This window comes from Anabas testudineus, chromosome 5 (genome assembly GCF_900324465.2).
Source record: "Anabas testudineus chromosome 5, fAnaTes1.2, whole genome shotgun sequence".
Taxonomy (NCBI): Eukaryota; Metazoa; Chordata; class Actinopteri; order Anabantiformes; family Anabantidae; genus Anabas; species Anabas testudineus.
In genome coordinates this window covers 23,315,900-23,332,971 of record NC_046614.1, presented here as the reverse complement: position 1 = coordinate 23,332,971, position 17,072 = coordinate 23,315,900, and the positions used below count along the sequence as shown (strand labels likewise).

Sequence of the window (17,072 nt, the reverse complement as noted above, 5' to 3'; positions counted from 1 at the left end):
AAACTGATTTAAATGAATCAGAGGAAGTAACTGGATAAAATGTACTCAACAATCTGACCAGTCCTTTTACCTCTGACCCTTTTCAGCAGCAGCTCGAGAAACGTGCTCTGAAACTCTGGATATTATTATTGAATTCTCTCCTAACTGGTTATGTTGCGGCTTTGATGATGTAGTTTTGATGTGTAATAGATAGCCCCGTTTAAAGAAACCTCATTTCTGACAGTCCTGATGTAAATGAATTGCTGTTGTGATTAAAACACTGGTGAATAAGCTCAGCTGTGGGACTGGCTGCACTGAGAATGGAACAATGGTGCCATCTGGTGAATGAAAGTCTCCACAGCTGAGAAGATCTTTAGATGCAAAACACACTGGATGTTTTTAGCAAAGATTTACCAGCTAACTTTGGCATTTCTCCTCCCAATAAGAGTACAAGAGAGTACTCCCCCTTCAGTCTTACTCTCTGTTTCCTTACATTATCTCAAACTTCAAGGTTCAAAGTAAGTGAAACTCAAAGGGCTGATAATGCAGTGATTGGTGATTTGTTTCTTTATTATCAGTGTTATTTGAATGTTAATATTAATAATAGTTGTAGGAAGAATCGTAGGAATAGAGTTACAGGAATAGAGCTGTAGTTTAAGTAGAGGGTAGGGATGTTATACTTATTGTTGTTGTTGCTGCTGTTTATTGTGACATCATCTTCTTCCACAGCAAGTAAGAAGCCCGGAGAACCTCTCATAATTTCTGACATCAAGAAGGGCAGCATGGCCCACAGGTATCATACAATCGACAGTATTCTGTTACCATACTGTGTTTGTGTCTCTCACTGCTAAATCTGTATGTCTCCATCGTGCAGCTAATGCATTTCATGTATTATTAGACATTAGCTTTATGATGAATTCTCCTTCTATAAGGTTAGAATTTCTCAGTTTTTGTTGAAATAGTCAGATGTGATAACTCTACCATATGTTTATGATTAATGTCATAGACAGTGGAGTAGTCGCACTGTAATGCATTAAATAAGAAGGTGTTTCTAATGTTTTGGCCCCTTTAATCATTTTAAATAGGATGGCCATAAACTTTAGAAACACCTCCTAATATATGACTCCAGCACATATTTACCTGCCCCCCAACCCCCATCTCTCCTTTAGAACAGGAACATTGGAACCTGGTGATAAGCTGCTGGCCATTGACAACATTAGACTGGAGAACTGTTCCAAAGAAGACGCAGAGCAGATCCTGCAGCAGTGTGAGGAGCTGGTCAAACTGAAGATACGCAAAGACGAAGACAACTCAGGTGAGCACATGCCAATACACATGAATCTGTGTATGATGATCATCACAACGTTGAAAAAATGTTTCTAGATGAAACAGATGGTATCAGTTTGCAGAGGTGCATCAACTTATTTGACCACCAGGTGACGCTATTGACCACAACTCAGATTGTGCTGCAGCTGCTCTCATTATATGTGATGCTGTTTGAAGCATCTTTATTTATTCCCATGGGGAAACAGAACAATTTAAATCAGTGTAAAACAATAAAAAATTAAACACCAAGAAAAGGTGAATAAAGCTAAGATAACCTCATATGATGGTATCATGCACTGATGTGGTCCAGTGTGAAAAACAGTTGCTGCAAAGAGTTGTCACCCTGTGTTTTTATGGTTTGTGATGAAGCCAGATTATGACTGAGAGTTTATAATCACATCTGCATCCTCAGGACATGCACACAGAAACACAACACAGAGATTATTTGTTCATGTTACACGGCATGATGACGAGGCAGTCTTCTCCTTGGTTACCATGGAAACTGTGTCTTCCTCAGTGTTTTCTGGAGAAGAGTTTTGACCTACTTCTGGAATGTGTGTGTGTGTGTAGATGTGTGTGTGCATGTACATTTTAGATGAACAGGTAACGTGAGGCAAATTCACCAGGTGAACCTAAAGTGGTGTTAGTGTGTGTATCAGATGACCAGCATATATTAGGCGGTATCATCTACTCCTTGGAGCTGAAATAGTAGAATAATGCGTGCATGTGTCTGTGCCTATGTGTATCAGATGAGCAGGAGACGTCAGGCAGCATCATCTACACAGTGGAGCTGAAGCGGTACGGAGGCCCTCTAGGTATCACCATCTCAGGCACTGAGGAGCCTTTTGACCCCATCACGATATCTGGCCTAACCAAAAGAGGCCTGGCTGAGAGGTACACACTCACACACGCTATATATATTTTTTTATCTTGATTCCGTTTGAAAATGTGAGGTATTAGACACATATTTTAATATTTTGTTCCAGTACCAATGCAACAGTACAATATACTTACAGTAAATCATACAAAGTGATACTATGTTAGGATGCTTTTAAAAGCCACAGTCCCACTGAATTTTCTGTTTGTGCATAAATACGACCTACGATCCAATTTTCATGCAAGCCCTAAAACAAGATAAATGGAATTCAGTTACACAAATTAGACATAGACTTTCCACTTATTCATTTACTTATTGTGGTCAATGATCTAATTTTACATGTTTCAGATAGCTAAAGTATGTGAGCTGAGATTATCAATTAATTTGAAGGAGATATTAGAGGCAGTCAGGGGTAAGTGTAGGAGGTTCTGCCTTATTTAAAGAGGAGAAATGTGAGTCTTCACATCAGAGATGTGCGCCATGGCTCAAACAAAGAAGATTTCTGATGAACTTAGAAAAAACATTGTTGATGCTCAACAGACTGCAACGTGTTGCAAAAGAATTTCTAAAGAATCTGATCATTCAACAGTATTGTGACCTCCCCAGTGATAAACTTCAGTGGAAAATCTAGTTGAATAAATAAAGGTTAAGAAAATGGATCAATCTACTTATGAGATAAGACTCTAACCAAAGATAGTGTACATCTGTCATACTGGTGTGAGTTGGATATCTGCAATTAAATAAAAGAAACAACCCTGAAAGTGAGAACAGTCTCTTTATTAATAATCAGAATAATTAACTCTAATTTTAACTAATTTTTTTGATCCTAGAGAATAGTAGCTGATTTGAAATGAACAGGCCTGTTTAAAACATCAAGATTGTCTTGAAAGATCGAATTAATTTCCATTAATATTGACATAAAAAGATGCAGATATAATCTTTTAGTCCTTTCATGGTAACGCACAGAAACATAAAGCCAACTGTGACTGATGAAGGGATCTCCAGATGTTGCTTTATTTGGTCGTCCTTAGTGGGGTAAAGACCGTATTAGGAGAAATGATAGAAGAAGCCTTTTGGCAGTACACAGAGGGATTCCCCACCAGCAGCTGAGTGTGCAGCAGGTGCCATGTGACATGGAGTGATGACAGCAACTCGGTGAGGTGGAGAGATGGGAAAGCTGCTGGTGTCCACAGCAACAAGGCTGAATAAAAAAGGGACATAATTGTTTTCCTGAGTAATAATCATCTAGTGAATTGAGCTTATAACCATAAGTAAATGATTCATACACATTCACTGTTCATGTACTGTTCTTTGGTTGTGTAAAGCTGCTTTGTGACAATGTCAATTGTAAAAAGCGCTATACAAATAAAATTGAATTGAATTGAATTGAATTAAATACAAAATACAGTACAAAATAATACCAACTCTTAAAAAAAAAAAAAAACAGGTAACTTGTCATTAGGATTCAGTTCACTGCCTCCACTGCTGCACCTTTACACACACACACACACACACACACACGCACCCTCTGACCCCATTTTGTTGCGTTTGTGATGCAAATGTTCTATTTCCTGTTCGGAACTGTTGTCGATAAACCACTTTACCTCAGATCTAATAGCGCTCTATTAATAAACTTAGCTCAGCTCGACACAGAACAAAGTGCAGGAACACAGATGATATCAACGCTGTCACATCTGTGTGGCTGGTGGAAAATATTGCGTTGACCCGGTTCCCAGATGAAATAAAACATATGAAATCCAAAAACATAGCTATTTGAAAAACTCACACTTATCTGACTTTAAATGCACGTGCAATCAAAGTTCAGTATGTACATGTGATGCGGCAGTAGCTCAGGGGGTAGAGCAGTCGCCTACGAACCCCAGGGTGAGTGGTTCGATTCCCGGTTCCTCCTGGCTACTTGCTGAGGTGTCCTTGGACAAGACACCGAAACCCCGTAGTGTAGTGCTGACATACCGTCTAGCAGCTGTCCACCCACAATTTCCCCAAGGGGATCAATAAAGTATTCATTATTATTATTATTATTATTTATTCTACAGTCCCCTTGTTATGATGATATATCCATGTGATTGTTTTGTTTAAACACAGAAACCTAAATTAAATTTCTTAAACTAATCATTGCTGCTCTGTATCTAGTCCTGAACTCAACAAATCAAATGATCAATACTTACACTGTGTGTGTGTGTGTGTGTAGTACTCAGTTGTATTTTATTCTGTGTGTCAAGTGTGTGTGAATGCAAATGTTCTCCTGTGCATCCAGGACAGGGGCTATTCATGTAGGTGATCGGATCCTAGCTATCAACAGTGTCAGTCTTAAGGGGAAGCCGCTGAGTGAAGCAATCCACCTGCTCCAAATGGCTGGAGAGACGGTCACGCTTAAGATCAAAAAACAGCTCGACAGTAAGTATGAAAACATTCAGTGCAACAGAAATATCTTAACACATATTCAGATGTGGGCAAGCTGCTGACTGTCAGAATCTTATTTATCCTTATTTCTGCTTTTATTCTCTAAGATTTAGAGGACAGGAAGGCAGCAGAAGCAGAGGACACAACAGAAAATGAGCTCAGTGACCCAGATGAGGACGACTTGACAGACAGCCAACAGACCAATAAGCTTTCGGAGATCTACTCCACAACCATACCCAGTGTGGACTCCGCCATGGAGTCATGGGATGGCTCAGGGCTGGATGCAGGCTACTGCAGTCAGGGTAAGTCTCAGATGAATGAAGTATATTCAGGCTTCGATTTACAAAACACAGATTTTTTTTTAAGCTCTTTTTTAATGGAGTGATTTTGTCCTTGTGGAGCAGCAATGTGAAAATGAGCACCTCTCTCCTTTTGCAGGTACCTACAGCCATCAAGCAGCTGGTATTGCCCTTCACCCGCACGAGTGGAGAAGTGCCAAGCAGCAGCAGCATAGCACCACACCTCCACCTGGACGCCGGAAGAACTACCCCTTCAGTGATGGAGGCTTTAGTGAGGATGACTGGGACAAACCACCAGGGTAGGGCTAGACCTTTCTATTGTCAAGTTCAAATCATTTATCCTATATAGAGCTTTGCCGAACACTGCTGTGACCTAAATTATGTGATCGGGCTCCACTGTGAAAATAAATAATTAATTAATTATGCGTCAGGTTCCGTGTTTGGTGTTAAAAGATGACTCATGTTGGATTTAACCAGAATGAACTGCCTCGTCCCGCACTGGTCTGTGTTTATGTTGATGAGGTCTTGATTGCTAAGACATGCTGTATAGAAAGAGGAGGAATACAGACTCATTTCCACAACACCCATTTATTTTCATTAGTCTTGATGAGTCATGTACTGTTTACCAGTAAAGGAACATTTTCATCTCATAAACAAAAAAACACAGTTTACATAGTAAGACATGACCACAAAGCTGATTTACCAACAAACAAAGAAGAAGAAGAAAGAGGTTTGTCAGAACTCTGATCATGAATGTTTGATTTAACTTGTTTTTCTATGTCATCTATCGTCTGCTGACACTGACACGGGTGAAGTGACTTGTTTCCAAAGCAGCTTCATTTCATTCTTAGCGTTTATGACAGATTTATTGGCCAACAACCAGACGGGATTCTGTTGGACCCAGACGACAGTTTCTGGTGTCAGGCGCTTGAGGATCTTGAGACCTGCGGCCAATCAGAACTACTCAGAGAGATAGAGGTCAGTTAGCATGTTAACACCCACGTCCAACTGAAATTCAATAACTTTTAACTATTTATTAAACATAATGGAAAAATAAAATATTAAACATTACCACATTGTCCCCAGCCACTGAAGATATTTCAAGCACCTGTGGTACTGGTGCTTCAGCAATTAGATATTCTTATTTTAAATAATGAGACACTTTATAATTAGTATTTTTAGATACTGCGATATTTTAAATACTACCAGACAGATACCTATGTTCCTTATACACATTTACAAAGATGCATAACACCTGTTGATGCAGTGCTGTTACCATTAGTGGAAATGTAATTGTGTCTTTGTTGGTCTAGGCGTCTATCATGACAGGCACAGCCATCAGTCTGGGCGTAGATGGTGTCAACAAGCCTCAAGGTGAACCCATGCTGAGTCACAGCAGGATGAGCCCTTTGCGAAGAAACTCTCTCCTGCACCAGGCGAACTTTCTCCATCAGGGTGCACATCTTCACCAGGGGGGTCATCTGCACGAGGAAGCCCATCTTCATGAAGAGGCCCAACTGCACCAAGGTTAGTGACGGGGGGGAAGGGGGTTGTTATCTTCAAGTTGCTAATTTACAAGAGTGAGAAAAGACTAAATTGTATTTCATATTAAGTACCTTTTTAAAATCCAAATCTTCTGTTCCATCCAGACACACACCTGCACCCGGAGGCCCATTTTAACCAGGAAGCCCACCTACTCCAGGGATCAAACATCCACCAAGACAACCAGTCCCCTCTCCTGCACCACGATCCCAAGACCAAGGCCTCATTGAGAGTCTCAGAGAGGACGTGGGAGTCTCGTCGGATCAAGGAGGAGATGCAGGGGATTTTGTCGCCAACGCCTCTGGAGCTGCACAAAGTGAGTTTAAAACTCTGTCATGATCGGTTGTTAGTTAGGACTTGAGCTTAAATCTTGACAGGATTGAGTAAAGTGGGGGCTTGAAATTAGAGTAAACATTAAAATTGGGACTGCAACACATTGTTATAGCACAGAAACAACTGATACAAACAAGATAAGAATTAGAGTCAGTGATTGTTTGATGAGCCTGCAGTTAATCATGTTCCACTAAAATGCAGCATGGAAATACAGTACTATATCATAGAAAGTAGAACCACGTCGTAACACAGGTCAATTAAAGGTTGAAATCTTAGAGTAAATTAAATGTAGTCACAAATTGGTAAATACTAAATTTAATAGCGTGAAATCTGCATCATATTAAACTTACACTTCTTGGTTTCAGCATCAGGAGCAATTTCACATGTTTACAACATTAAATATGGCCTCAGTGTGAAAAAGCTGCCTGACTAGCTGTTAATTCTACCTTTACATTTTACATTTGGCAGACACTTTTATCCAAAGCGACTTACAAGGGTAGGCAGGGTAAGTGTAAGGAGGTTTTGCCTAAGGACCCCTACTGGAGGTAGGCCACAGCTGGGATTCGAACCCCAGGCTCCCACATGGAAGGCAGTGATCTTCAACTAACTTCATGTTTAATTACTAATCAGATTGATAAATAAACTCACTTCTGCTAAATAATGCATCCACACTAATGGTAAATTAGAAGGAATTTTTCATATTTACACCTCATCACACTTTAACTGTACTATGCTGTAGTGAACAATATAGTTTAATAGCCTGATAAGAGCTTTGTGTTACTTTACTTGTGTTGTTACCCTTTAATAAATCAGTAATTACTGTGTTGTAATAAAGTAGTTTGACAGTATTGGTGATAATAGTGTTTTACTATTGGCCTCTGCTGCATTATCTGCATTTAAATCATCTACTGGAGTAGTGAGTGGTCTTTGTCACCACCTTCTGATTCATTAACCAGAATCGTAGTTGTAGAGTTACTTAATGTTTGGCCAGTGAAACAGTGCCTCAGTAAAGAATGTAAAGCTCAGTTCTTGTCTGGTTGATGAACTGTTACAGTAACATTCAGGCCTAAGTAAGAAATAAATAAATGATAAATGGTTGATGCAACCTGTGTGCTCAATTATCACTTTAAAAAAACACACATGACCCCCTCAGAGGCTTCCTAAGAACGACTGGCTGAATAGATTTTTATTTTCTCTATTAGGAGCTCAGCTTCTGACTGATCACTTTGTTTTATGCTGCTTATCAGCTGAACATCAGCTGTTGTCTTTGTGGTCTGTTAAAGTTCAACTTTTAACAGAACATTAAATCATGTGACAAAGCACTAGCTGTTTTCTAGGAATGACTCACTCCTACATCACACAGAGCACAAGTTTTTCTTTCCCCTTTAAACTAATTCACTTAGAGGCTAAACTGAGTCAACAGATTCCCTTTGAACCAACCTTGCTTGTGTTGTCTTCTGTAGGTGACGGTGATAAAGGACCCAGAAAGCGATGACTTTGGTTTCAGCGTGTCAGATGGCTTCTTGGAGAAAGGAGTTTACGTCAACATGATCAGACCGGATGGGCCGGCGGACAGAGCCGGACTCAAACCCTATGACAGAATCCTGCAGGTAATAGATAAAAAAAAAAATCTAATGTAATGTGAAGGCCATATTCCTCTAAGGTTAATATCAGGTGGGATGTTTTTAACTTCATCACCCTGACTTACAGCCAACAGTTTGCTTTAATAAAGACCAGACTCCTGAAGTCTGAAAAGATCTACAGCTCTTCTAGTACATGGTTCATTTAAACAACCTCAAGTTAAAACTGAAAGTCTCCATTTCAGCCATGTACCTATATGTCATTAATATTCAGAATAAACACAGCTACATCACATTACTACTACATGTTATTAGAACTATAACAACACTTATGTTTTATGGATCATGCTTCAATAATTTCCTTCATTTCTATCAGTTGTACAGTAGGATTATTCAACTCACCATCACTATAGAAAAGGTCCAACAGGGCCGTAGATTTGTAGTTATCATGTCCAAACCTACAAGAAACCCTGCACAAAAGGTGAATTTGTCAGATGAGCATTGTGACATAATTAGTTTTTTCTAAGCTGGGAATTTGTTTACAACCTGTCTGACTGGGTGTTTTTAATTCAGAGTCCTTATAGCTGTGATATGTTAAGATGTAATCAGAAATGATGTGGACAACTTGCCTTGTCTCCACTGCACGTCTGTCTTTGTCCAGGTGAATCATGTGAGGACGAGGGACTTTGACTGCTGCCTGGCGGTACCTCTCATCACAGAGGCTGGAGACAGATTGGAACTGGTCATCAGCCGGAACCCGCTCGCTGACGATGATCCAGAGGACAATAACAACACTTTAGACCACCCGCTGGATCTGTAACAGACACGAATAGATACATAAAATAATCTTTAGACATTCACTCTGTCACATTGAGGCAGAAGACATGAAACCTGGTGAAGTGTAGTTCTATATGTTTTGGAACTGGCCCAAACACACACGCACCATCGGCTTGCAATAATTCTATTTAACATAGAACCCTACAGGAACACACACACACACAAACATTTGCATGCACATAGCTGCCCCACCCCATCCACAAGGGGTTGAACTACTGTGATCCAGTATCTCCCTGTGAGGAAGCTCTGCCACAGAGCAGAACAACCACTGGAGGTTCCACTAACTGGTCCTTTCAGTGTTGGTCCAAACAGCAGCTACTTCCTTGGCACTTTAACCAATTCTGACTCCTTAAGAGTTTTCTTTGCTTGAAACAAGGGAATAAAACCTGCAGTTTGATGAGCTGTTTAATGCCAGGCCACCGATTTACCGATGTTCTAGTAAATGGAGATAAAACGTCTGCAGATTTCATTTGTTTTAAGACAACATTAGATGATCCAGCAGACTGTTTCTGAAGGAAGTGTTTGTCTGTGGCCTATACAGATGTAGCCATTGTAGAAGTTCATTTAGCTGCATAAAGAGTCAAATCCTGCTGTTGCCCAAATGCTAATTCAGTGAGTAATTTTCTGGAAAGAACAAATTTAGCTGTAATTTCATCTGTTTCAAAGACTTCTATGTTGCACACTGCTGCATGTGATGAGGTCAGTGATGCAGCATGAAAAGGAAAAAACAATTATGTCAAGATAGTGACATTATCACAACTGCCAAATGTTTTCTGTTCGAAGTCATCATTGAATGAAAGAGAAGAACGGAAGGGGCTGCTGTCCCCCCCTAATGAAACTTAGCATGTTAAATGGAGGTTATTAATATAAGTAACTGCAACACAACTTGTGGAGATGCCCCGGACAAAACTGTGTTGCCAACAGAAGAACATCTTCCTGTAGACTTTTTGACAGATTGTTGACCCTTTTCTGTTTTCCCCTCTGAGAGTTGCCCAGATTGCCACTGTAGTTGTCTTAGAGCATTGGATCCTCTTCTTGCTGGCTTGCAAAATGAAAGTAGTACCTACTACACGTATATACATTTTAAATAGCAACTGTGGTTTAGGTTTAGCATGATCAGAAGTAATATTTCCGTGGACCCTATAAGTGCTGCGTGTAGCATTTAGAAGACATTGAGCACCACTTTCATTTTGAGATTTTACTGTAATTGCATGAAACAAAAAAATCCAGATTGTAACAGCCTCAAAAGTGCATTTTACTCTGAGAACCACTGGGGCAGGCTCGGGGCAAAATGACTCTGTGATTATAAAACAAGGCAGTGCTCTTCAACAATAAAGCCAAAGCTTGTGAATCCCTGGAGGAAAGAAATGGCAGAAGAAATGGAAAATTGAAAAACTAATCAGAACATGTTTATCCAATATGATTTTTCGTTATAATAAACAGATGTAATATTGGCTTCATTTCTAAATTTCTCTGGCAAACAGCCAAATTTGGCTGGCAGGGAGATTTAATAGACAAAACTACAAAACTAAAACAATGTAGGTACAGTAATAGCAAAGAGATGTGACATTTAGCATGAATGCTTTACCACATATTAAGCATTATAGGTAGAGGGAGTTCATTGTTCTACATGTGCAGTAGAGACAGTACATACGACAACAAAGCAAAGTTAAAGGTACTATTATGTTATTTGCTATAGAAATCAACGTTCATGGGTAATCCAGTCTCAGTTAAGCAGCACTACATTTCCAAACAGGTGCCATAGTTCAAATCACCACCAGTATGCCTCATTCCTAACAAACTATCATAATTAAATTTGACAACTGATGTTCAAAATGCTACACATAGCACCTTCAAATGATGTTTACAGATCAACCATGAATGTGTTACTGCTATTTGAACCTGTAGGGAAGACACAGCAGTCATGAACAAACCTAAAAGGCACATATTGCAAACAGAAGTTAAACAGTCAGCATGCCAATACAGTACAAGTCACATCACAGAACAGAGCTAGCAGCACAGATAAGGACATGGAACAATGCACTTTGTGCGTGTGTGCATGCATAGCATTTTGTCATTATATATTTATCTTAACCTTTGTTCATCTTTCTGGGATTTTGGAGTTCTCTGCATATAGATGTGCAGTGTCAGTACTTATTTCTTTTTGTGTCTGTATGTGTGCATATACTTACTGTTACTCTCTGAATTTGGCCTTAAAAATCTGCTGAAGCCTTAAAGTAGCTTCAGATGAGCTATAAGTTGTATTTTACATATATATTAAATTGTTAAGTTCAAGAGGCTGCTTATTCTTGAAAGGGTTGACTGGAGAGGAAGCTAGACAAAGGTGCGAATTACACCTGTAGAGAGTCTAAAGCTTCTCGTGCATGTACACGTGCCTGTTGCTTTACCTTTTTTAGTCAAAGTGCCACATCTTTTCTACCATACAGTTAGAAAATAACCACCACATTCCATAAGGTTCACATACTTTTTCTTGCCACTGCAGTTGTTTATCTAGGAGACCTGCGAAGAGGAAAGCTGTTTTTTCATTAGTTTGTCTGCAGGGGCCTCTTTAATTCCAGCTGAAATGAAACAATATTAAACTGGCTGCTACTCAACTTTTACCACACTTGGTAGAGTGTGTGTGACAGAAAGTGTTTACATGACTAACAACTAGTTACTGGAGGTAACAGTTTGATATGCATTCATATGTGACAATGGAGAATGAAGAGTATGTTGCAAAACAGAACAGTGCACACAACAGAAAAAATACTGTGTGTATGTGAGAGAGAGAGAGAGAGAGAGAGAGGACAGAAAAGCCTTTGTCCTCTGAAGGATTGGAAAATGTTTCAACAGGAACAATCATAACCTCTGTTCTCTCTCTTTCACTCTGTTTGTCCTTCACTCTTTCCTCATGTCCTTACATAATACAGTTCGAGTCCAGCTGTCCCCTTTGAGAACATCTGTGTGTCAGTGAGTGAGGCCGTGTGCATCTGTCGAGGTTCTGTGTGCACAACATACAGTGGCTTCAGAAAGTATTCTGATCTCTTCACTGTTTGCACATTTTGTGTTGTTACTTCAATTTTAACTGGATGTGTTTGCTATTTTTTTGCATTTCAGTCTACATCCAGTTACCCATGATAAAGTGAAAAGGTAATGACTAGAAAGGACTGGAGCTGACAAGAGTGGCCACATAAGGATCAACAAGAACCCAAGAAGCAAACATCCAGCAGGAGGACTCATACTCTGAGGCCTTTAGCGTAGAGTAAGAAAGATGGAGTCACAGTGTGTTTCATAGCCTGGTTGGAGTTTGTCAAACGACTTTTAAAAGGACTATTCCGTCATGTGACGAGACAAAAATGGAAATCTTTGGACAGAGCCCCAGTAAAAAGGAAACTGAATTGAGGGAAAGCTGGATGCAGCCAAATTAAGTCCTTGAAGAATTTATTTAGGGGTTCAACACGAAGGATTAGAGTTTGAGATAAATAACTCTTAAAACAATTCAAAATTATGAGTTTCTGGGTGTAAATTGACAAAGATTGCAATTTTATTAATTTTAAATTGAATGTACAACACAAACAATTTTTTCTGAAGCCATTGTACATGTACTGAATCTATGAGTGTTTTTTCCCCTTTTGATATTATTTACATATTTAAGACTTTTAGAATGAGTGTTTTTCTGTGTGTGACCAAGAAGGAGTTAGGTGGTGTACGTTGTTGAGTGGTGATAACTTTCAGGGTGATTAGAAAATTCGTGTTCCACTCTGAAACCCTGATACGAAAGAAAACATACATTCTTTTTTTTTTTTTTTTTTTGTGAGCTGGTGGCAAAAGACAAGTTTTTCCTAAATAACAAAAAAAGGGAAATTAACTTAATAAAGCACTTACTACAAAAAAAGCACACTGTTGAATACCATGCACTGTAAGTATTTTCATGTACAGCGGAACAAACGTGTCCAATTTGTTTGTTTGTTTTTTTTAATGCAACATCAAGTGGCCAAAAAGAGAAAAAATAAAAAAAGGGGAAAAGAAATGTTTTGTAAATCAACAAAATAACAGTTGCTGAGAAAAGCCTTCCAAACTATTCTGTTGTTTTTATGTACTGTATGTATGTGTGGTCCTCCATACTCCCTATGCATTTCTGGGTCAAAGGTCAGTTTAAAGCCCAATCCGGAACTGTAACAAAAGCGCAATTACTTCAAAAAAATATAACAAAATCTTCAAATTTCAATAATGTAATAAACTGCAGTTACAGTGAAGTGTTTGGAAATGTAAATACGACAAAACATTTATTTATAGCAAGAATTTAAGACTGAAAAACAAAGTAAGGATTACAGACTCCTAATGTATGTTAGTTTATGGGGGGAAAAAAGTGCAATGTCACTTTGAGGATTTAAATCTGTTTTAAAAAAAAGGTGAACATGTCCTGATCTAAAAAGCTACGCTGCAGCGCTTTCACGCCTTAGGCCTGCTATTCCTGCCCGACTCCTTCAAACACGCAACCAAAATCTAGTGTTGGTTTATTTCAACAGGTCCCACTGTTCAAACTCCTTGAACACAAAGGGAACCCAGGCTGTGGATTTGCCTTCTTGTCTCTTAATCACAACTGTATGATTATTAGCAACAGACCCTTCAGCCAATATTGGTCCTAGTGGCCACCCATGGTACTGCAATGATAAATTCCCTTTCAGCCTATTAAGCTTCTTCTCAGTTTAGAATGATTAGCATCGTCCATAAAGCTATGATGGAACACCTTGAGCTTCAAGAAAGGTTTTTTTTATCTGAATTATTAATGTTTTATCTGTGACACTTTGGCAGAGCCCATAAAAGTGACTTACACAGTCACAACATGGACGTTATGGAGCCACTAAGGGTCTTGGTGGGGAGTTTTGTGCTCCCTCGCAATACTTTTGCGTTGCCTCTGATACACGATTTCTATCAGCCTGTGGCTTCTGAGCAGCTGTATAATAGTTAGATGGTGACAGTTCATTAATGGAGCCAGACAGTTATCAACTCTGTTATTAGGCTATGAGCAAGGGTCACTGAGACAATCTGTAGCTGGCATTAGAGTTGGGACAGTGCTGGTGATTGTGTCTGAGTACATACATTCATTCAGGATGGTTAAACACCATAGAAATACTGAATCCACAAGCACAGCTTCACTCAGCAGATCTAAACAGCAGAGCAGCTGCAGCACCACTGATACAGGCTGCTCTCAAAAGACCGGCCGTCCATCACGGACCAGAGGCAACAAAAGCATTCATGAGGTGTCCTGTCCTTAATTCACTGTTTTAAATTTGGAGACAATAAAGAGGAGGGTGTGTGTAATTTACCCTGACGTGTGGCTGCAGTAGAATTCAGACATGACTTCTGTAAGTATGTCTGATAAGTGTATTTGATTTTTCAAGTTTTGCCATTTCACCTAAATGAAACTATATGAAACCCTGACGATGGTTCAGAAAACATGTTAGATGGTTTTTATGGAACACCAAGCTTAAAATAATGCAGTTAACTAGATAACTATAACATCTAATCAGCTAACCCTTAGGTTTGTGTCAAAGAAACTAGTAAGCTGTAATCCAGTAGCATTGTTTAGCCAACTAAAGGTTAAACTAGTTACACTTAAACTAACCACAGTATTGATTTAGCTAATGAAGAGCACAGAAAACTTGTTGTTAACCTACTGCTTAAAAAAACTACTTGAATTCAGTCGTCATTAGAGGCCAGATAACTTCAGTTAGGTGTTTACTAAAAGAGTTAGAACATTTCTAATCTAGTCATTAGCAAGTCATGAATTGGCTGTGGGACTGGACAAAGGTAGATTTATGTCTGGAGCATGTTTTCATCCTGGCATCTCCAATCTTTTGTGTCACTGTAATAGAAATCAGTTACAATACAAAGGAATTCCAGGCTTTATTTGAATAAAATCATTTTAAAAGGATGTGTTGACAAGTGGGATTAAACCTGATCACGGTTCCGGATTGGGCCGTTAATAATGTATGCGTTGATATTGTGTATTTTTTTCAGATTGTGTAAAGTTCTATTCTATGTAATATAGTATTTTTCTATGACAATATTACTCTTCCATAAAATGGGAGGAAAATACAAAACAAAACTGATGAAAGGGAATATAAAATGTATATCTTTGTTGTTGTTGTCGTCATTTTATTTACTTTTTTCATTTTCTATGAAACAAAGAGTGTACTGTTATACTTCTCTTTTCGAGAAGAACGTGAGAAAAGAACGAAAATAAGAAAAATAAAATGTCTAATTTTATGTCGACTGGTCTGTCATTATTCTGATGCATGCTTTTTGGACACTCAAAGACTAATTTAAAGCATTTAATTGTTTTTATTATTTTTTTATATTTTAGATACTGAATACTGTTTAAACTATGAAACCACACATATGAGAGTTTGGACGATGGGTTTTATGATTTTGCCTTTTTACACCACCACAGTGGATTTGAAGTGTAAACTTTCATCTTTGCTTTAATAGGTCTCAAAAAAAACATGGCATTTACCATTCAGGCATTACAGCCATCAAAAGTAGTGTTAGGGAAATAGTATCAGGACAGTTAACTCGCAGGAAGTTAGTTAACCAGCTGTGATTAATTTCCTTGTTAATTCAAGACAAATGAAGCTGGTAAAAGGTCTGGAGTTGGAATTGGCAGCTGACTGACTGGAGCTTCTAATATGAATTTAAAAGAGAACTTAATGCAAGTGAGGGAAAAAAAAACAAAAAACTTATAAAAGTTAAAGCCTCCAGTCTGGCCAAACAACATTTGATTTGTAAATTCCTAAAAAGAAAGAGAGCTCAACAACATGGAAAGAGCTGGAAGCAGTAAAACTCTACACTTTGACTAAATCTTGTTTTATTTTAAATCCATTGTGGTGGTGTAAAAAGGAAAAATAAAAACTCTCGCTGTCCAAATACTTTTGTCTACTTCTTGATTTTATTGATGGCAGTTCAGCTATTAGCATAGTTTTAACAGGACTGTTAACTTCCATTTTTGAAAAGCACCAGTTAGGGGATAGAGAACAACATTTCCAAGTCTTTGTGGTACAGTTAAATCCATCATTATGGTACATCTGTAAATTTGATCTCTTTAGGAACTGTCTTCTTAAACCAACTGGCTGCACTAGTGATGATTCAGGTATCTTAAATGGGATGGAAACTTGCAATCACTTATTTTTTAATTAATTTATATTCATTTTGAATTACCACCAATTATAAAAAAGCTGAAATGTGTAAATCTTATAAACTCATTTTATTCACAATAGAACATAAACTGAGAAAAAAATAAATAATTTTAAAATTGATGACAGCAACTTATCTTAAAAAAACGTAGAACAGACGCAATGTGGTTCTAACAAGAAAGAACATTTTGCAACTAATTAGGTTAATTATCAGCAGGTCAGTAAGATGGGCAGATGTTCAATCGTTTACAAATTGTCAAACTATTTCACAATGATGTTCCTCAAGGTAAAACTGCACAGACTTTAAATATATCATCCTCTACAGTACATAGTATCATCAAAATATTAATATTCAAAGAAATTGCTGAAATGTCTGTGTGCAAGGCACAAGGCCAAAATACAAAGTTGGATGTCTGTGATCTTTGGGCCCTCAGACAGCACTGCATTAGACTGGAAAGGCACCATCAATGCTAATAGATCTATCCAGGTTTTAAAGCAGCACATGCTCCTTTTCAGCCGACGTCTTTTCAGGGAGCATTTTGCATGTCTCAGCAGGACAATACTAACCTGCATACTGCATCTGTGACAACAGCATGGCTTCATCATAGAAAAGTCCAGGAGCTGAACTGGCCTGCCTGCAGTCCAGACCTTTCATCAAGTGAACATATTTAGCTCATCT

The 17,072-nt window shown here is 38.5% G+C and overlaps 1 protein-coding gene across 2 annotated transcripts in view; it reads left to right on the top strand.

Annotated features, from left to right (window-relative positions):
• grip2b (glutamate receptor interacting protein 2b) overlaps nucleotides 1-15,425 on the top strand; it is a 51,639-nt gene extending 36,214 nt beyond the window's left edge. Inside the window, exons 15-26 of one of the 2 annotated variants that reach the window (XR_003298074.1) lie at nucleotides 709-772; nucleotides 1,149-1,294; nucleotides 2,055-2,199; nucleotides 4,461-4,600; nucleotides 4,714-4,908; nucleotides 5,045-5,204; nucleotides 5,769-5,883; nucleotides 6,219-6,432; nucleotides 6,555-6,763; nucleotides 8,244-8,390; nucleotides 9,022-12,229; nucleotides 12,315-15,425. Coding sequence is in view for 1 of the 2 variants with exons in the window: in XM_026349305.1 (XP_026205090.1) it covers nucleotides 709-772; nucleotides 1,149-1,294; nucleotides 2,055-2,199; nucleotides 4,461-4,600; nucleotides 4,714-4,908; nucleotides 5,045-5,204; nucleotides 5,769-5,883; nucleotides 6,219-6,432; nucleotides 6,555-6,763; nucleotides 8,244-8,390; nucleotides 9,022-9,180 (1,694 nt within the window). In the remaining variant the exon portion in view is untranslated. Of the gene's footprint in view, nucleotides 1-708; nucleotides 773-1,148; nucleotides 1,295-2,054; nucleotides 2,200-4,460; nucleotides 4,601-4,713; nucleotides 4,909-5,044; nucleotides 5,205-5,768; nucleotides 5,884-6,218; nucleotides 6,433-6,554; nucleotides 6,764-8,243; nucleotides 8,391-9,021 lie in introns of both variants that reach the window. The other variant, XM_026349305.1, reaches the window with a different exon arrangement.
• The last annotated feature ends 1,647 nt before the right edge of the window (nucleotides 15,426-17,072 follow it).